At 41.8% G+C, this 21,341-nt stretch overlaps 1 protein-coding gene across 18 annotated transcripts in view; it reads left to right on the top strand.

Annotated features, from left to right (window-relative positions):
• Rbfox2 (RNA binding fox-1 homolog 2) overlaps positions 1 to 21,341 on the top strand; it is a 240,092-nt gene that overhangs the window by 67,934 nt on the left and 150,817 nt on the right. For all 18 annotated transcript variants that reach the window (XM_028871042.2, XM_028871040.2, XM_028871036.2 and 15 more), the window contains exon 2: positions 14,468 to 14,518. In XM_028871042.2, the coding sequence (XP_028726875.1) occupies positions 14,468 to 14,518 (51 nt within the window). The remainder of the gene's footprint in view (positions 1 to 14,467; positions 14,519 to 21,341) is intronic.

The following is a 21,341-nucleotide window of genomic DNA, read 5'->3' as shown; positions in this document are numbered from 1 at the left end:
CCCCTTCCCTTGGCCCTTTGTTTCACTTTATTGCATGGCTAATGTTAATATTTTACGTGCCCTTCTCCCTTAGGAGTCAAAGTTTCCCCTGACAAGAATCCCTGTCGCAATTTGTTCTTTGCTTTTTTTTTTTTGTTTGTTTGTTGAGATAGTTTTATGTAGTTAAGGGTGAGTGCTGGGATTACAGGTGTGTATCACCACACACAACTGGTGTTTGCATTCTTAGTACAGAACTATACACATTTAAAAAAAGTTCCCTAGGAATACTTATTCAAGAGGCCACTAAACTGGTGAGACCTGATTTAGAATATTGGGAACTTAATCTTTTAAGATAAAGAGTGCCATTAATATTGAAGTGAGAGAGTGTGGTTGTAGGCAGTTAACCCTGACCTTAAGAAAGCTTTGGAGGGATGTTTAGATAGCTATGTTGCTGGGCCAGCCAAGAGACTGTTATTATAGGAATTCAGGCATGAGGTAGTCCAAGTTCTAAATTAAGGAGAATGTTTTTGCTGTAGATCATAAGGCACTTAATTTGAGGAATATTTTGAAAAACAGGAACATCTCAATAGTTGTAGTATCTAATGCCCAATAAGGGCTTTATGTGTGTTACCTGCTACAGTCTCTGTGTTTATCCCAAACTTCAGTAACATCAGGCTTGTTTTAGCATACTATATAATAAATACATTGCTTTCAAAACCATTTTATTTGAGTAAAGATTCACATATGATTAACCTTGTTTTTATTATTATTATTTTTTAAAGATTTATTGGGCTGGAGAGATGGCTCAGAGGTTAAAAGCACTGGCTGCTTTTTCAGAGGTCCTGAGTTCAATTTCCAGCAACCACATGATGGCTCACAGCTATCTGTAATGAGATCTGGCGCCCTCTTCTGGCTTGAAGGGATATATGCAAGCAGAAGCAGAACACTGTATACATAATAAATAAATAAATCTTAAAAAAAAAAAAGATTGTGTGCTGGGCAGTGGTGCTGCGTGCCTTTAATCCCAGCATTCAGGGAGCCAGAGACAGGCGGATCCCTGTGAGTTCAAGGCCAGCCTGGTCTACAGAACACGTTCCAGGACAGCCAGGGCAACACAAAGAAACCCTGTCTCAAAAAACAAAACAAAACAAAATATTTATTGTGGGTTTTTTGTTTTGTTTTAGGTATGGTGGGTGTTTGTGTGTATGTCTGTGCGCCATGTGCAGGCAGTGCCAATGGAGGCCAGAAGAGGTTGTTGGATCCCTTGTAGCTAGAGTATCAGTTGTGAGCTGCCATGTGGGTACTGGGAATCAAAGTTACATTCTCTGGAAGAACAACCAGTACTCTTAACTCATGAGCCCCAAGATTAACTTCTTAAAATGGAAAATTTTGTGGCATATAGTACATTCTCAGTGTCAAACCTATCAGTGCCTCCATATTATTCTGACATTTTTCATGACCCCAGTAGAGATTTGTCTTTAGCAATCGCCAGTCCATTTTTGGTTTCCAGGATTTCGGCTGCTTTCCACATTTCATACTCTATCGTGTCTGACTTCTTCCAGTAGTGTAATGAATAATAAGTTGCTACATGGCACACGTGCATGGACCCAATAACAGCCCCTTGTTTATGTAAGTCATACTTTATGGACTGATGTGCTGGTTACAGTTGAGAAGAGGACCAGGGAGCAGTGCATCTAGAATTTGTTTGGGTACCCGGTCTAGGGTTTATGTGCCTGGGAGTGAAATGACTGGGTCATGTGATAGCTCTTCATTTAACTTCCCAAGGAACTGGCATGCTGTCTTCCATAACAGCTGGTCTTTTACATCCCACCAGGAATGCTCAAGGGTTTACCAATTTATTATTAATGAAGAACACACTAAGATGGGGAAGGTAAGAGAACAATGTATGTGTAGTCTTTTGAGTTTATTAGAGCTCTGTATTTCAGATTTTGTCTGATGGACTTATTAAATATTTATTTACCATCACTTGAGCACGAAGAATGAAATTTAGCCCAGGGAAATATATCTAATCCACTTAAGTGGTGCACAGACTAAGAAGTGAAGACCAAAGAAGTGAAGGAAAGGGAATTTAAATAGCCTATGAAGTTCCTTGAGGGCAAAGGACCTACTTATCTGTACATCTCAGCATTTAACAAAGTGATCAGTGTGCCAGGCGGTTGTTTTGGGTCTCCCAAGACATCTCAGGCCCCATGATTTGCTAGAAATTAGCAGCACTGAGTGCAGTAATGCTGTAGCTTTGTAACAGGATGTAGTGAATGGCAGCAGCTAAAGGGAAGGGCCAGGTTCTCCTTCTCACACCAGAACAGAGTTTGTCACAGTGAGTTGTGACAGCGGTGTCTACTAGGGAAACTCAGCAGAGACTTGAGTGCTGAGGTGGATATGGTGGGGCTGTTCACATAGGGGTACCCTGACCCTAAATTTCAGACTCTAAATAAGCATCAACTGATAGAGTCGGTATGACTGGTTCTGAGCTAGAACTCTGCCCAGATCTAATTTCTTAGACTCCAGCCTTCTTCAGAGGTAACAGTAGGACTTGCCCTGTCCTTCTGTACACAGATGCATCTCTAGGCTTTGTGAAGAAAAAGAAATAACAGAGTAGAGAACCAGCAGATACTGGAGCATTAAATGGACCTGGAGTTGTAATACTGTGGAGAAAATGCATAGTTTTTCTGAGGCTGTTTCCTTACTATAGAATGATGTATCACAGGTTTTTTTTTGTTTTTTAACCTTTGCCAATTTATTGCCAGCAAAGGCAATGCCTGCTCTCCAGCTCATAGACAGAACAATTGAAACATTTATAGTATTGTCTTGTAGCAAAAGTCACTTTTTTGGGCTTTCTTTTTGTCCTTATTATACCCAAGAGTTCAGGGCAAAGTTGGTCGAACTGATCTACAAGTACTAGGCCCTTGTGATTGTAGCATTCCAGAGGTGCAGGGTATAGCTCCTGGGTCAGCTTGCTCAGTTTGGCTGTGTTGTGGAGCAGTTGCATCAGGAGAGGCAGAGACAGATTATTATTAATGAAATTGACCTTGGTGAGCTGGGAGCATTGGCTCAGGGCAGGCAAGAGCACCCTGAATCCTGAATCCTCCAGCCAACATTTCTCCAGTTCTAGGCTTTGCAAAGTGACTTTGACTCTTTCCAGGAGAAGTCCAAGTGGTCCAAGCCACTCAGCTAAAAGTACAGAACTCAGGTGCAGATGCCAGAGCTCAGAAAGGTTCAGGCACTGGGGCAGGTGATCCAAGTCTGACTGGGAATGGTGGCAATACCTAATGAATAGGGTCTCCAAGGCTTCTTCAGGGACCTGAGCCATTCTCTCATGCAGCCAACTAGAAGGTAGATATCATTTATATAGAGATGTTGTAGGCAGTGGAATTTGGGGAATTGAGAGAGCAATGTGCTTATCCACTCCTCTTCCAGCCCTTGGGATTCATCCATGAAGGTATTGGTGATGCCCTATAGGACTAGAGTGTGAAGGTTTCTTATTTGCCTCAGGTAAGGTCCAAAAGCAGCCATATCGTCTATCCACAAATCACGCAGGTGCAGCTCCCATATACAGTGGGGATCTACAGAATTTAAGATCTCTATGACATTGGAGACGCATGATTCTCAAATCTGAAGTTTCAGACAGCATAGATGAATGGAACCTTTTCTCTGCTGGGCCCACTGCACCAAGTGAGTGGCATATTCTTTGGTGTCGTTGTCTACAAGTTTGAGGTCAGTTACCACCTTCAAATTGTTCTTCATCTCTGAGTCATGACATGTCTCCATGGGCTGCTCATGACTTCATCCCTGAGTCATGACCTGTTGAGAGAAGTCATCTTCATAGGTTCCAGCCCATATGCTCCAGAAGTGAGTGTCTATGGTCGTCAAATCCAGCACTCTGACTTTCCCCTTTCTCCAGAGCAGAAATGGCCAAGGCCTCCTCCCTGAGTAGCCCTTCTATTGCAAGCTGCTTCAGTGTTGGTGGGGCTTGGTCTCCCATTGTGACTGGCTTTTAGGAGTCAATATCCTGATCTGGACACTGGTGAGAGGCCTCCAAACCCAGGCAGGGGCAGGATGTGACTCCAGGATCCAAGACTGAGCCAACAGGGTTTTAATGAGGTAATATATTAAGACATTAAACACAAAGTTTATCTTGTACTAGTCAGTAGCTTTCACTATTTCACTTACCTCACTTGTACACTCTGGGTCTAATCAGGAGAGAGAGACTGCTGGAATTTGGACAGGAAGTTTGGTAAATGTAATGCAGAATTGACTTATGTTAATCAAGGTAAAATTGGAAGAATGAGACATATAGTAGTAGTTATAATATGCTAATATGATTGATACATGATAAAACATATTTAGTGTAACTTCTATATGATACCACCTACTCATGAAGTAGGACACCTAAAGAGCTGGCTCCTTCAATGGCTTCCCCACTTTTCACCTCTCCAGATCAGATCTGGACATTGTTGGAGAGGGTATGGCCATAATTCTAGATATCAGAGAATGAAGTCTCATACCAAATTGCCACAAGTTTACCCTCCAGGATGCTGGAGAATTCAAGGGGAGCTGAATCACCAGAGATCTTCTGCTGGGTAACAGCCTGCAGGGGACTCCTGGGGAAGCTTCCAGCTGTTGGCTGCCCTGCATTAAAGGAGCTAGAAGGAAGGGGAACTTCTTTTCCTATAGGAGCAGCTAGACCTGGAAGCAAGACCTTTTCCTCCTAAAGTGTCTCTGCTGTGCCCTCTACTGACAAAGTTCCACATCGTGCATGCTTGAAAAGCAAAAATAAAGGGCCTAGGCAAAAAGGCAGTTTGGAGATAGAAATCTTTGCAGATGCATAGAATGAGTATTTAAATCCATATCCTTAGAACTAAAGAAGATGGTAAATGGATGGAATTCCAAGGAACATTTAAAAAATGCCGGGCGTTGGTGGCGCACGCCTTTAATCCCAGCACTCGGGAGGCAGAGCCAGGCGGATCTCTGTGAGTTCGAGGCCAGCCTGGGCTACCAAGTGAGCTCCAGGAAAGGCGCAAAGCTACACAGAGAAACCCTGTCTCAAAAAACCAAAAAAAAAAAAGCAAAGAAGTTGGATCCTTATGTGGTGTAGAGCGCTCTACTCAGGGTGGAGCCAAGACCTAGACATGAGGAGGTGAGACCTTAGAGCCATCAGAGAAATCTATGGTGAATCTTTATGACCCTGGGTTTGACCATGGATTTTTGGGCACAACACTAAAAGCACAGAATAAAGACAAAAGAAACCAATATGTTTGATTTTATGAAAATGAAAAGCTTTAGATGGGTTTGGCTATAAATGTGAAGGAGGCTGAAGCAGATTGTCATGAGTTTTAGGTCAGCCATGGTTACATAGCAAGATCCTATCCCCAAAAGCAAACTAAAAATCCAGAGAAGATTTAAACACTTTTATGCATCAGAGGATACTAATAACAGAATGAAAGGCAACTTACTGACAGAAAAAAATATTTCCTGCCTGGTGGTGGTGGTGCCCTCAGAGGCAGAGGCAGAGGCAGAGGCAGGTGGATCTCTGAGTTTGATGCCAGTCTAGCCTATAGAGTTAGATATATAAGGCTATAAGGCTCCAGGGAGAAAAACCCATCTTGTTAAACAAAACAAACAAAACAAAACAAAAAAAGGAAAAAAAGAAGATGGTATTGGTAAACACAAGATGAGCAATAGTACCTAGTAACAAAATAATCTTCAACAGCTCAATTGAGCAAAAATAATTTAATAGGCTGTCAGGATAGTTCTGTAAACATATATAAATGACCAATAAGGACATGAAAAGATGCTCAGTTCACTAATCATAAGAAAAAGAAAGTTAAAGCTATTGTTAGATGCTACTTCATACCCACAGGATAGCTGTTCATAGAGGGAGAAAAAGGACAAAATAAGCAAGCGTCTATAAGGATGGGGAGAAATGAGAACCCTTGTGTATTATTGCTGATAGAAATGTAAGATGGATAGTACAGCTACTGTGGAAAGTAGGTAGCATGGTGGTGACTCAAAAATTTAGAAGCACCACTCCTGGATGTAAACCCAGTTGAGCCGGAGTCAGGTAGTGAGCAGGTGCTTGTCTGCTTAGATGCTTCGCAGCTTTACTACTCAAAGGTAAAAGCAGCCCAAGTGTCCAAGATAGTGAAGTATGTTTCCATATGCAGCACTCAGTGTTACTGAGATGTAAAGAGAAGGGGGTTTGACACATGCTACAATGTAGATAAACTTTGAAGCAACTGTGATAGTGAATAAGCTACCTACAAAGAGACAGATGCCATGATTCCATTCATAAAGTATCTGAATAGTTAGCTCTATTATGACCCACTGTAGAGTGGTGTTTGCCAAGGCATATAGAATGGAGAATTGGTGTTTAATGTACACAGTTTCAATTGGGGAGCACAGAAGGTTCTAGAGATAGGTGATTGTAAAAATGGTAAATTTTTATGTAACAAACCACAACTTTTTGTTTGTTCAAGACAGGGTTTTCCTGTTCTCCTGGTTGTCCTGGAACTTGCTCTGTGTAGATCTTGAACTGTAAGCTGGCCTCGAACTCAGAGATTCACTTACTTCTGCCTTCCAAGTGTTGTGATTAAAGTTGTGCACCACCACTGCCCGGCTTAAACCACAACATTTTAAGAAAGAAAACAAAAACAAAAAAAACCCCTAAAGAACGTCTCCTTAGGTTGAATATCCTTTACCCTCAAAATGCTCAGGATTTAAGATGGTGGTGATGATGATGATTGTATTTTGGAATGTTTGTGTGTTTGTAATGAGGTTTGGGAAATGAGACTCATCTACATATAAAATTCATGTATTTTATGTACCATTCACATATATAATCTGAAGGTGATTTTATGTTGCATTGTAAATAATTTTGCATGTGAAACAAAGTTTCATGGTTTGGCATTCTACATTAAGGCATCATGGTGACGATGTAAGGTGTTCAGACTAGGTGTCCTGTCTATACTATGAGCATGAACCTTAGAACTGGAAGAGGTAACTAAGAAAGAATTCTGTTTCTTTTTACTCCAAAATAGTACTCTATTTTCATGAACAATTTTTAGTTAAAAACAAGGACACAATAAAGTAAAAAACCCAGGGGGTGGATGGCAGCAGCATGTCCTGCCTAGTTAGGAAGGACATTCATTATAAAAGGCAAAGTTGCTTTGCGGTTAGAGATAACCAACCGCATTCCTTTCCTCCTCAGATACAGGGATTGAAGAGACAGAGCCTTGTGTAAATCAGGCAGACCTCAAATTACATTCTTCCTGCCTTCTCCTTTGGAGAGCTGGGATTATAAGTGTGCACCATGATGCCTAGCTAAGATTCCTTCCTTCCTTCCTTCCTTCCTTCCTTCCTTCCTTCCTTCCTTCCTTCCTTCCTTCCTTCCTTCCTTCCTTCCTTCCTTCCTTCCTTCCTTCCTTCCTTCCCTCCCTCCCTCCCTCCCTCCCTCCCTCCCTCCTCCCCTCCCTCCCTCCCTCCCTCCCTTCCCCTCCCTCCCTCCCTCCCTCCCTCCCTCCCTCCCTCCCTCCCTCCCTTCCCCTCCCTCCCTCCCTCCCTTCCCCTCCCTCCCTCCCTATTGTGTTTTGTTTTGTTTTTCGAGACAGGGTTTCTCCTTGTAGTCCTGGTTGTCCTGGAACTCACTCTGTAGACCAGGCAGACCTCAAAACTCAGAGATCCTCCTGCCTCTGCTTCCCGAGCGCTGGGATTAAAGGCGTGTGCCACCACTGCCCTCTATTATTCATTTATTTTAGTTTTGCTTTTCCAGAAAGGGTCTTAAGCTGGCCTTCAACTTTCTATGGAGCTAAAGCTTCTCTTGAGCTCCTGATCCTCCTGCCTCCACCCCTGTAGTACTTGGGTTACAGACATAAGCTGTCACTCCTGACTTTAATTATTTTTTAAAACAGTTTTTTCCCTACTCCCAGGTCCATTTCTGAGCAGGCTTTGCTGTGTCACCCAGGTTTTCCTTATACATCACTCCTCAATTCAACATAACTTTTTTTTTAAATTAACTTTTTAACATCTTTTGTGAGACTGGGTGGTCAATTGACACATATTTCTGAGGAACTGATGTTAGAGAAAGCTAAGAAAAAGGTTGTTTGAAGATGTGGTAAGTTGTGGAGTGCATGTTCACTTGTCATATAATTTCTCTTTTGAGTCATAGTTCAGCTGTAGAAACTGCAACAGGGAGGCCATTCTTTTGAGCATCTCTTGTGTTAAATTCTGTGCCAGGTAAGCTTGTCCTGTGCTACCTAGCCATCACTGCTGTGCGAGGTAGACATTCTCTCTTACATCATTGAGAAACTGATGTATGCTTCCTTGCTAGCATCAGGCAGTTAGAAAGCAATATATCCAGTAATTGAAAATGTATTTTTCTGACTCCCAAAGCCCACACCTTCCCTGCTGCATGGAGACAGGAGTTGGATGTGTAAGGTCAATCAATGGTCAGGAGGATTTGAGAGCAGAGAATTCTAATTTCCCTTTTACTTGGCACTGTCTGTTTGAAAGGCAGAATAGAGAACATCTCTCAACCTCTTTGCCTACTCATCTCTAAAGAGAGGGGTTGATTCATATTTTAGATCTCATGGCTTACTGAAAAGATGGGCTAAGAGGAACCAGTACAGTCTCCTTTCAGGTTTGGTATGAGATGCATTTCAACTATGGGTATTTCCTTCCTTCCTTCCTTCCTTCCTTCCTTCCTTCCTTCCTTCCTTCCTTCCTTCCTTCCTTCCTTCCTTCCTTCCCTCCCTTTTCTGAGACAGGGTTTATCTGTTTGGTATGAGATGCATTTCAGCCATGGGTATTTCTTTCTTTCTTTCTTTCTTTCTTTCTTTCTTTCTTTCTTTCTTTCTTTCTTTCTTTCTTTCTTTCTTTCTTTCTTTCTTTCTTTCTCTCTCTCTCTCTCTCTCTCTCTCTCTCTCTCTCTCTCTCTCTCTCTCTCTCTCTCTCTTTTCTTTTTCTTTTTCTTTTCTGAGACAGGGTTTATCTGTGTAGTTTTGGTGCCTGTCCTGGATCTCGCTCTGTAGACCAGGCTGGCCTCAAACTCACAGAGATCCAACTTGCTCTGCCTCCCAAGTGCTGGGATTAAAGGCGTGTGCCACCACCGCTCGGCTTTTGCCAGGTGGTGGTGGTAGTAGTGCATGTCTTTTTTTTTTTTAAGACACACACACACACACACACACACACACACACACACACACACACACACACACACACACACACACACACTGTGTTCTGCCTGCATGTGTACATAGGTACCAGAAGAGGGCACCAGATCTTCTTACAGATGGTTGTGAGCCACCATGTGGGTGCTGGGAATTGAACTCAGGACCTCTGAAGAGCAGCCAGTGTTGTTAACTTCTGAGCCATATCTCTAGCCCTGGGTATTTCTAATTAAAGCAAACAAGTAGTAAAATCAGCAAGATCAGGGTGTGTGTAAGTGTAACAAAGAACTGTCATCCATTGTGATCAGGAGCTGCAGTGAGCTGTATTTTGTCAAGTCAAGAAAGCTCATAATGTAATGGCTTTAACAGTTAGCAATTGAACGTTGAACTGGGAGCATTGCTAGACCTACCAGGTCTACACCCTTAGAGCCTTCATCTTATCTCTAAGTACTTTGAACCCTGTGGTTTGGAAGCAGAGTGATACCATGATTGCTTAGCAGCCTCTCTTCTTGAGTTAGAGGTGTTTGTTGCTGGGATTCATGTGCAGCTTAGGCTCATGTTCAGTGCCTATGGTATTTACTTCTTTCTATGTTTAAACTAGAGCCAATACTTGAAAAAGAGCAACTTGCAGTGATTAAGGTAATGAAATATCCCAAAGAATTGCCCCCAGTCCATGTGGCAAAAATCATTTCTCCTTCCATTGTTCCAAATGTATGCAAGTCAATAAATTCATTTCAAACAGAGATTAAGTCATTGGACAGCCAGAGTTTGTGGTTGGTAGAGAAGAGGTCAGTTCCTACCTTCCTTTGTTTCCTTTCTTCTCCTAAGGCACAGAATTTATTTTATTCATAGTATCCTTTCTCTCCCATTTTGTAAAATTTGTTTGATTTTTGTTAGATACAAAATAAAAAGCAGTGATGTTAACTGTGTCCATTTGTGCCTCTCCTGGGTTTTGGCACCAGATGTGTTGGGGAGGGGGCAGTAAGGAAATTGCTGACATGACCACTCCATTATTTGGGAAGGTTTTGTTGTAGATATGAGAGAGGGAGGGAGGAAGTGGAGAGGGAGGGAGGGAGGGAGGGAAGAAGGAAGGGAGGGAGGGAGGGAGGGAAGAACTAGAGCAGGATAGGAGAGAATAGGGGATTATAAGGATGGGGAGTAGTTGTTGGGAAGGGAGGGAAGGGACAGGGTAGCTGAGTGGGGGCTTTGAAATGTATAACAACTACTTGTGATTAGGGACTAAGAGAGCTTTGGAACAGGCTTTTGTATGCAGCCACAGGTATATGTCAGGGGAACCATGCATCCCTTCCAGCAGTAAGGAAAATGACTCCTTTTGGTAGCTGGGAACAGTTTCACAAGTTCCTGAGGAATGCTAGCTTTTCTCTAACCACTAGAAATCCTCCTATAGTCCAATGTGTGCTCATTTGACAACTTGAGCCCTAACAGTGGGATAGTTCTTGAACTTTTTTCATTGATTAGCTTATTTCATTGTATATTTATTATTTCTGCTTCTATTTCCAGCCAGCCTTCATCAGTGATACTGGCCAGGATGACATGCTTTCATGATAAAGCTTTAGATTGGTACAGCATGATATGTACATAAGGCAGGAGGATGGGCAGTGTGGTGTCTCCCTAGGCTCCTGGGAGCCTTAGCTTTAGTGCTGTATGGACTGCTGCTTGGGGTCCGCCTCACAACTGTAATTGTGAACCAGAAGAAGGACCTTTGATGCTCAGCATTAAGTGTTCTCAGCATCCCCTAGTTGTACTTAGAGTTGTTTTACCTACCTCCCATGCAGTATTCTTGACAAAGGTGTTTTTTAATATATTTGCTGGTGTTTTTGTACATATATTAGCTAATTCAGAGATGACACTGATAATTTTCACAAAGCAATTTTTTAAGAGTGGCTTTAAAAACTATTGTGTCAGGAACAGAGTATGGTAGAGCTCTTGCTTAGCATGCATGGGGCCCTGGCTGGGTCCCCCATCTTTGGAATGAGGGCAAAACTGACCACTACTGGAAAAAAAAAAAAAAGTACTGTTGTCGTTCAGCATGCACCAGTCTGTCAGATTGATTGATTGATTGTTCTAATAAAAAACTAGGGGTATTAGGCTATTGTGCCCCTCCCTCTTTCAAAAAAAGTCCTGTGGTTCTAAACAACTCTACCCACGTTGTAATCATCAGGACTGCACCGTCAGTACCAAGGACACTGGTGCCTGGATTGTCACACAGCTGTTGCCAGGTTCATTCTTGCTCCATAACGGAAGGTTCTTCTGCTCCGCTGGATCTTCCATCCATAGGTGTGTCAGGGAAGGGAGGGAAGCGGGTAGCGTTTGTCTTGCTGTGTCACTTCTCAGTGTCCACCAGCACAAACCACATCCATTGTGGTTTTGCTCTACTTGGCAGTTACTTAGGGACCTTTTATTGCCTTTTCACATGTCCACACAGGTTTAATTGCTGACCTCTGTAGCTAAGAAGCATTTCTGTAGTAGTGAGTCTCCTTTTCCTCTTTTTTCTTTTCTTTCCTTTTTTTTTTTTTTTTTTTTTTTTTTTTTTTTTGGTTTTTTGAGACAGGGTTTTTCTGTGTAATAGTCTTGGCTGTCTTGAAACTTGATTTGTAGACCAGGCTGGCCTTGAAACTCAGAGATCTGCCTGCCTCTGCCTCCCAAGTGCTGGACTTAAAGGCATGTGCCACAACCGCCTGGCGTGATTATACTTCTTATATGTGTATATATTTAATTAATTAGTTAACTTATGGGTTTTTGAGACAGAATCTCATGTAGCCCGGACTGGCTTGGATCACTGTCACCAAGGATGGACTTGGAATTCTTGGTCCTCCTGCCCCATTTTGTCAGTGCTGGGGTTTTATAGGTTCATGTGACCATGCCCTGCTTTTATATACCTGGTTTCTATCTAAGCTTTTAACTTTATAATTCCACCCCTTGTTGGTTTATACTGATTAAAAACTCAACATTGGGCCAGTAAGATATCTTAAGTGAATGAAGTGCATGCCATGCCAGCCAAATTATTTGCTTTTAGATCATTCTTAGAGATTTTCCTTGATTTTTAAATGTGCACATAGGATGTTGAAATCACATAAATGATGAAATGCCCCCATGGTGAGGGAAACTGAAGTTCCTGCTAGGTTTGTCCTGTGATTGACAACACTGACAATCTGCATACATGCTTCCTGAGCACATGTACTGGTGATTCTCTAGAGTAGAGAGAATGATGGGGTTCCACTAGGTAATTTTGTCCCATTGCCTGCCAGTGGCCTCTGCGTACTTATTTCCTACCTCAGGCATGATGATCCCTGTTTGTGCATTTTCTTGACAGTTGTAATAGTCTCATTTTACTTCTTGTTGCATGCATGAATGGGAAGTGGTGTCTCAACTCTAAAAGGATGTCCAAAGATAGGAAATACGTACACCCTGACACATTCCTGTATCATCTCCTCTTTGCTTTGTTCTCTTCCTCTTCTCCCCATCCTGGAGTTATACTGCAGAGACTGCCCATGATCTGAGTGTTTTCTTTGTCGTCATCACTGTAAGGGAATGGTGTGGAGATAAATCTGCGAATCCAGAACAAGTAAAATGCGTGTGGACTTCAGGAGCCATGTTCTCTGTCATCCCCTGTCTTGTCTTCTGTCCTACCCTGCCGTATCCTGCCCTGCCCTTCTCTCTCCCCTTTTATAAGTAACCTAAGTTATATGTCTCTCCTGTGACTACTAGTGTGAGGGAGAGGCAACATTGCTTTTAACTATTACTGTTTTTATTTTCTCATCTTTTAATTTTAAAAATGTATGTGCGTAGACATGTACATACATTTTGTATGTACAAACAAATACATGCCACAGTGCATGTGTGGAAGTCAGAGGACAACTTCTGAGAGTCAGTTCTAGAGTCCTGTGCTGTGGGTCTGAACTCAGGTCTTGAGGCTTGGGGGCAGGCACCCTCACCAGCTGAGCCATCTTGCTGGCCCCTAACTATGATTATTTTAAAGTAAGAGATTGACTAAGGCATTCCTACACTATTAATTTCACCTTTTCAAAGGATTGGTGTTTTTTCACCAGTATAGTGACTGAGCTGTACATCTATCACCAATACCCAATTCTGAGCAGTTTCATCACCCCCAAATAAAGCCTATTAGTGTTACTGCTCATTTGCACTCTGTTGCCTCTGAAACCACTCATCTATTTTCTGTTACTGTGTTTTTGTCAGGTTTGGACATTTCCTGTAACTAGAATGTTGACATTTGTGGCCATTTTCTCTTTGGTCTTTTTTCACTTACTGTGCTATTTTCAAAATTCATCCACACTTAGTATCTCATTTCTTTAATTATTCTGTTGTTCACTGTTTTGCTCTCTGGGTCCTTTGGAATTATCTGCTCTGAACATTTATGTCCCAGTCGATTGGATTGGACATGTGTTTTTGTTTCCTTGGCTGTGTTCCCTGTTATGGAATTTGAGTCCTGCGATAACAGCGTGTTTAACTTTTTGTTTTATTTTTTCGTGTGTGTGTGTGTGTGTGTGTGTGTGTGTGTGTGTGTGTGTGTGTGTGTGTGTGTAGTGAGTATGTACATGTGAGTGCAGGGGCCCACAGGTGCTACAGGTATCATCAAAGCTGGAGTTATAGGCAGTTATGAGCTTCTGACTTAGGTGCTGGGAATGAAGCTCAGTTCCTTTACAAGAGCAGTCTGTGTTCTTAACCACAGAGTCATCTCTCCATCTCTCTAGCCTGTGTTTAACCTTTTGGGGGACTACAGGTTATAAGATAACTTTCCATTTTCACCAGTGGTGTACAGAATCTTGATTTTTTTCCACTCTCAACACTTGGTGTTGTCAAGTCTTGATTGGAACTACCCCACGGTGTGTTGTCTGTGTGGTGGGCTTGTCAGTGGCTCATGAGACTGAGCCTCGTGCAGGCACTTTTCTTACCTGCCATCTGCGTATCTTTAGGAGAACTGACTGTTCAAACTCTTATTTTTTCTTTCATTGTTGAGTTGTAAGAGTGCTGTCTATTCTTTGTGACTTGCAGATGTTCTCCATTGTGTAGATTACCTTTTTCCTGGTGGTCTTTGAAACAGTTTGTCTTCATAAAGGGGAAACTAGGATTTGTCTGTAGTGTGTGTGTGTATGGCATTGTAAGGCTTAACTGGGGAGTGTGTGTAGTAGGCAGGTAGAGTACTGAAATGGCCAATTTTCGTAACTTGGGCAGAAATTCATATTTGGTTAGTTTGAATGATTTTGATTCTTAACATTTGCTTTTCTCTTAAAGTTTGATTATTATTTTTCTCTTTGTCTTAGAACGAGCCGCTGACCCCGGGTTATCATGGATTCCCAGCACGGGACAGCCAGGTGGGTGTCTGCTATGTCTAATTCTGTTATGTGTGTTTTGAAAGGATGCATTAAAACAGAAATGGTGGCTTTTCTTGAAATTATTATTTTGGAAGGTAATATAGTTTGTTTCACCAATGAATTTGCTTTTAGAGGTTATGAATTAAATAAATTTCTTAATCCTAAAGTTATTATAATCATGTTTAAATTATGGGTCTTATAGGAGGAACAGTCTTTTAGCCATAATACCTGCTTTTGATTTCTAGGCTGTGTAATTTTTTTTGCCTGGTTTTCCTGATACCTTCTACTTCTTAATACTGGACTTGTCTTTTTATTTTCGATCATTTGGCTTCTGTTCACAGATTACTTGAATCTTTTTTCTTTTAATTATTATTATTTTTTTAGATTTATTTATTTATTATATATACAATTTTCTGCCTGCATGTATGCTTACATGCCAGAAGAGGGAGCCAGATTTCATTATAGATGGTTGTGAGGTACCATGTGGTTGCTGGGAATTGAACTCAGGACCTCTGGAAGAGCAGCCAGTGCTCTTAACTGCTGAGCCATCTCTCCAGCCCAGATTACTTGAATCTTTGCAATAATCTGCAGCAAGACAATTCCATTCTTCCCCCTGGAGTGTTCTTAGTTGGGTGGGTTTTAATAAGGGAAGCCTTACTTGAGAGAAAGCAGTTTCTGTTGCCTTTGTTGTTGGTTTATTGGTTACAACCTCTATGGCAGCCTGGGCTGCAGTGCTTTCTATAAGACAGCCTCAGTACAGCCGGTGTGTAAACCCTCAGCCTCAGTGCAGCCGGTGTGTAAAATATTCAGTGTTTTAAAATATTCAGTGGTATTTAAAGATTTGAGCAGATGAGACTGGAACGGGGTAAGGTAGGACCATAAGACCATCCCTTAGAGAAATGTTGTAAACTAACTTCATCTTGTTGGCAGGATATTGACATTTTTAAGGAAGTTTGAAAGGGCAGTTTCTGATACTGTCAAAGGTTTACTCATGTTTTTTTATAGGGTTATCCCAAAAAGCCACCCAGGTTACACTTGTCCAAGGAACACATGGAATGTCAGTGCTAAGTGAAAGATTGAGTAGTTCCCTGTTCTAGAAGGTAACTGAATCTCATCAGAGTTGCTGAAGCAAATCTCACCAACTAGGATAATCAATAGTCCCCTGCATGGTTGCCTTCTGCATTGAAGAATATTTGCCCGGTGTTTGCATTTTTGCTAGGTTGATGTCAGAGTGCCCACAGGTAAGATAGGAAGGACAGAGGAAGAGTTGTTCTTCTCAGGGTTGATCTCCCAGTGGGATCCTTACTGTTGAAATAGAAGATGAGCTCTTTTATTGAAAGATATGGTCATTGACCCCAAATCTAAAGAGAATGTAGAGTGTGTGTATGTTTTTTTTTTTTAGTGTAGGTCTGCCCTGCAGCTTCTACTGGCTGTGGTGTTTATGACCTTCTATAGTTCTATATCTTGGCTCTGCATCAGAAAGAAAATGCTGGTGCCTGGAGATGAGCCCTGCAGATTCTGACTGAGCAGGTCACGGGTTGGGCTTAGTGGTTCTAATGTTAGAAATCACTATAGGTGGTACCATCATGCAGAGAGGGAATGGTAGTGTTAGGGGCTGCTTTACAAGGAGGGATGTTTCTCTGTATTGTCTTTTGCTTTTCATCCAGGGTGCTAACACATAAGAGATCATGCCCAGTCTCTTAATCTAGTCTTAAACAGTAACACACGTACGTAGTTCATTATTTATAAAATATTGCCTGTTTGGGGATCAGAAGGTAGATTAATTGATGTGCCTGTGGGGAAATAGACTTCTGAATTTGAAGGCTCTGAAAGAATCCTGTCCAGTTCTGTGTTCCTGTGGGGATTGCAGATCAATGAGCTAAGCAAAGGGACTTAGTGAGAAATTGTTAAAGCTCATACAGCAGCATCTCTACCCCACAGTCCTTCGTTTCTCTTCTTTTGCAGCATGGAGCTGTTGTGTAACTGTGTGCTCCTTACTTGTGCTACTGTCTGTAAGCTGGTGCAGACCGTTTGCCGTGGGGCAAAGCTGCTGATTTTACTTGAGGCACAGTCTGTTGGTGAAAGGTTTATTTTAGTTTATTTTCTTGGGCTTTGTTTTGTACTGTGGCTGGGTCTTTGAGTTAGGGATCTTAGAAGAGTGCAAATATGCAAGTATTGAATAGCTGCTTGTTGTATTTGATGAATACAGAATCCAAATAAGTGCTGCTAATTAATGCCTCTAACCTTGTGAACTCTCACTTGGTGCTTTGAGATTTGGGAGGCATTTATCAGTGTGGAACACTGGTCACTGAGCAGGCTATGCTGGGCAGGAACTGAACTTGTGACCTTTACAGCTCCCCAGTGTGAATTTGTCTTAGCAAATCCAGGAACTGTGGTAGAGGTAGGGTGATGGGGTGAATTTTAATTGTGAGCCTTTATTTGCTTTCCTTATTCTTTTGGGATTCCATTCTAAACATGTAGGAACTATTTCTACCCAGGGCTTTCATCAGCATCTAATGCTCTTCTGATTGTTGTGGAATGCTGTCATCAGAGATTCTCATTTCATGTCCCCAGATTTCTCTTAAAATAAACAGGCAAGTGTTCACTTTGGAAAGGTAAAATGCCTTCCCCGAGGCTGCAGTTTTAGTCAGTACTTAATCAGATCTTATACTTCTTTTGTGCTTGTGGTCCTTCCCTTCAAAGTGGAGAAGATGATTTACACTCACTCACTCACTCACTCACTCACTCACTCACTCACTCACTCACTCACTCACATTTTTACTTCCATTTAGAGATTTCCTAGACTTTGTGATGTTTAGTTGAGATCTTTCAGTTCAGTATCAACTTAGCGGACCAGCATTGCACTGTATCTGTAACACGTTCATCATGTTACACATAAGACACAGTTATGTTAAAAAACCTAGGAAGAAAAGCAGAGGAGAACTCATCTACTGGTAGAGACTTCGTTGTCTTCCTTTTTGGTGGGGTTTTGTTTTCTATGTAGCCCTGGCTGTCCTGGATCTCACTCTATAGACCAGGCCCACTTGCAACTCACAGAGATCTGCCTGCCTCTCCGCCTCCTGAGTGCTGGGATTAAAGGTGTGTATCATTACACCTGCCACGGTATTTTTATTGCTGTTGGTTTAAGATTTTGCATGCATGTATGTGCATGTATGTGTGCCTGGTGTCCATGGAGGCTAGAAATGGGCTCTAATCCACTGGACCTGGAGTTATTGATGGTTGTGAGCTCCCCTGTGGGTGCTGGGAACCAAACCAAGTCCTCTGCAAGAGCAGCCAGTGTTCTTAACAATCTCTCTAGCCTTGCTTTGGGTTTCTTAAGCAAGGTTGGCTTAGTCCTTTTTCCTGAGCAATGACAGTAGTCCATTCATTCATAAAGTGCCCAAACCCACACTGGCACTTGCCAGTGTGGTCATTCTATAAAAGTGGAGAAGGCAAACATTGTTCCAGTTTCACAGATGTAGAATCAGCTCAAACATCTCAAAGCCATGCAGGATTTTAGGCTGGTAATGCCGTTTAGTGGTTGAGAATCTTAGCTACTGGGGGCTAGAGAGATGGCTCAGTGGTTAAGAGGCTCTTCCAGAGGACCCAGGTTCAATTCTCAGCACTGACATGGCAGCTCACAACTGTCTATAACTCCAGTTCCTGGGGATCTGACACCTTCACACAGACATATATGCAGATAAACACCAATGCACATAAAATACAAAATAAATTCTTTTAAAAAGAGTCTTAGGTACTGCCTTTTAAAAATGTTTTTATTAGCATATATTGGTTATGCATAATAATGAGTTTTAAAATGACACCTTCTTGCATGTATATAGTATATTGATCATGTTTATACTCCTGTTGCTCTTTTTTGTCCTCCTCTTATTGCTTTTACTGACCCTTTCCTCTTCCCAGTTCATCCCCCCTCTTCTGCTTTATTCTCCAACCTGTGACTTAATGGGTTTTATTAAGACAGCTTTTAGAATCGCAAGGTGAGAGGTTACTTATAGTAACATTATTATATCACTGGGGGGAAAAGGCCCCTCCCCTAAAAGAAACATTCTTAGGGATAGATGAACCTCTTGAGTTTTATCCTGCTCCATAATGAATGTTGATGGCCCAATCTTGTGCAGATAATTACAGCTTCTGTGAGTTCAGGAGTGCCACAAACATGACATACTCAGAAGATAGCATTTTGTAATGCTCCACCCCATTCTTGGTTCTTTCATTGTTTCTGCCTTCTTGGTGATGTCTTGGGGGGGGGGATGACATAGATGTCTCATTAAGGCTGAATGCTACATGACCACTTACTCTTAGCATTTTGACCAGTTATGTATGTGTTAACACTGACCAAAGGGGAGGGATTCCTCTGATCAAAGCTGTCATCAGCACTTATCTATAGGGATAAGCATATTTGTTTAGGTAGCAACTGGATAGCAGGTCCATTCAGGAAAAACAACAGTTGGAGCTTCTCTACTAGAACCTATGACTCCATACCACCCTCAACAGGCTTTTGACTAGATTTATAACCCCGGGCATGAATTCCTTCTTGTAGAGTAGATTTGATTCCAGTCTGAATGTGGTTGGTTGGTTATCCTCATAAAAGTCACGCCTCCTCTGCACACCAGTGGGCACATCTTACAGGACTGTCTATCGCTGAGTAGAGCTTTGACAGTCTCCACAGCACCTGAGCAGCAGCAGCTCCTGGCACTGTGCAGGCTGGCCAGCAGAGGATGCTCCCATCTCAACCCCAGCCTGAGTACTCTATGTCCTCAGGCCATAGTGTACAGTTTCAGCAGCAGGGTCTTAGCATCTAATTCTGGTGGACTACTAACTATAAATTGTCATGCATGTGCTTACATGTACCCAGGTATAGTAAAAATGAGACTTTATGGGCTTGTATTTTTAAATGGGAAGATAATTGCATGAGTTCTTGTATAGAGGGATTTAGGAATGGTAATCCAATTAGAAGAGGGTTTAGTTTTCTATAAAAACCTCACTGATTTGCTAAGATTATTGATTTGGAGTTGGCTGTCTGGAAACCTTGAAAGTACATGAGGAATCCTAAGGCTGGAGGTCCTTTGTCAATTCTGAGTGTCACAACTTTATGTATCTGCTATTATTAAGGTGACTATATTAATCTGTTGTTCAAGTTGGGGTGCTTTTGAAAGTGGAAAGAGATGCTGACAATCGTACAGATACAGCCTCAGACCAACTGGGTGGCATGGGATGAAGGCTCATTTTAGCTGTGATTGAACAGCTTGTTCTTGTAGTGTGATGAGGACTAGCAGGCCACCCAGGGTTAACTAAACATTTGGTTAAAGTGGGAGCAGTTTTAAACTTTTGTTTTAACTCAGAGTATTGTACTTTAATTTAAACAAACGTGTTTACTCTTCAGTCTTTCAGTAGGAGGTCAAGGCATTTTATGTGCATATTGATCTACTGATAGAAATGCTACTAAATTGTTTCATAATCTGGCTTCACAAAACGTCCAGTGTCTGTTAATTTTTGTTTGTTTTTTTGAGACAGCTTCCCTGTGTGTTCTAAACTCACCTCCAATTTGGGATCTTTCTGCCTTAGCCTGCAAAGAACTGGGGTCACAGGTGTGTTGCCAGACTTGGCAGTGTGTGTGCTTTTCTGAAGAGAAGCAAGGCGCTAACGGCATTGCTAGTAGTTCATGGAAGTCCCTTCCTGTTCTCTCTCAGTCTTGACATTTCTCTTGCCAGCGTCTAATCTGACTGAGCAAAAATTTCTGTCTTATTAAATGTTCTCAAAGCTTTCAAATGTGAACTGTTTGCAGGGAAACTCTGCTAATTTCAGTATCATCGATTTATATAGTATCTACTCTATACTCTAAGAACTTAAATTTATGTGGCCAGGTTGCATGCAGCCAAAGGGCTGTGAGAAGGGTGTAGAAGAGGAACGCAGAATTGTGAATGGGTTTAGCAAGCAGGATGGCTGGAAGCATGTTGGCTAGGAAATGCAGAGCTAGTGTGTGTAACCCGTGAGCTGATTAAAAGTACACGACCAGCAGCTGTAGCTGGGATGGTTTTACTCTCTGGAGCTCTGTGTATTTCTAGAGTTACTTGGTTGACTTTTGTTTTGGAGTCACCTCAGTGCAGGCATGAGTAAGGGTAGAAGCGGATGCGTGCAGATGAACAGTAGCCCATCTAGACATGCTCATTAGTGGGGTATTTGTAAACTGGTATTGGAAGCTAATGCTGCCGTATCCCCTTGCACTCCCTTTCAGAGCTTTAATTCAGGCACATCTCGGTGTCTCCCACTTAAGCTGTTCGGGAATGAGGTGTTACAGTCAGGATTTGAGACAAGAACAAAGATTGGCTTAGGTTTAGGTGTTGAAGTCACCATAGAAATGGAACTATCAGTAAATTAGAAAAACTAAGGTCTGTAAAGTGCTTTTGGCTTAGGTTTACAGAGCTCTTTGTGTTTGATTTTTAGAGTAACTCTCCCAAATTAGGCTTTATTCCTGCTTTATAAAAAGAAAACCAAGCACTTGTGTCCCAAAGTTGTATTTCTGTCAAGTTTTCCTCTTGTCTTTCTTTAAAGGGCTGGTCGCCTATAGTTTATCTCTTTATTTTAAAATTAGAGGAAATTACTGTTCTATTGTTAGGTTCTTGATTTGATTGAAGAACAACTTTCAGTTTTTAAAGTTCATTTGATTGTATGGATATGTTTTACAGAAACCAGTGATTCACAGAAATAAGTGAAAATTTCAGAGCTGATGTAAATTGTCAAGTACAAGGGAGTCACAGCTCTTTCAGTGCTGAGAGCAGGTTCAAAGCGACGGCCTTTATTT

This window comes from Peromyscus leucopus, chromosome 20 (genome assembly GCF_004664715.2).
Source record: "Peromyscus leucopus breed LL Stock chromosome 20, UCI_PerLeu_2.1, whole genome shotgun sequence".
NCBI lineage: Eukaryota > Metazoa > Chordata > Mammalia > Rodentia > Cricetidae > Peromyscus > Peromyscus leucopus.
This window is presented reverse-complemented; position numbering and strand designations above follow the sequence as displayed.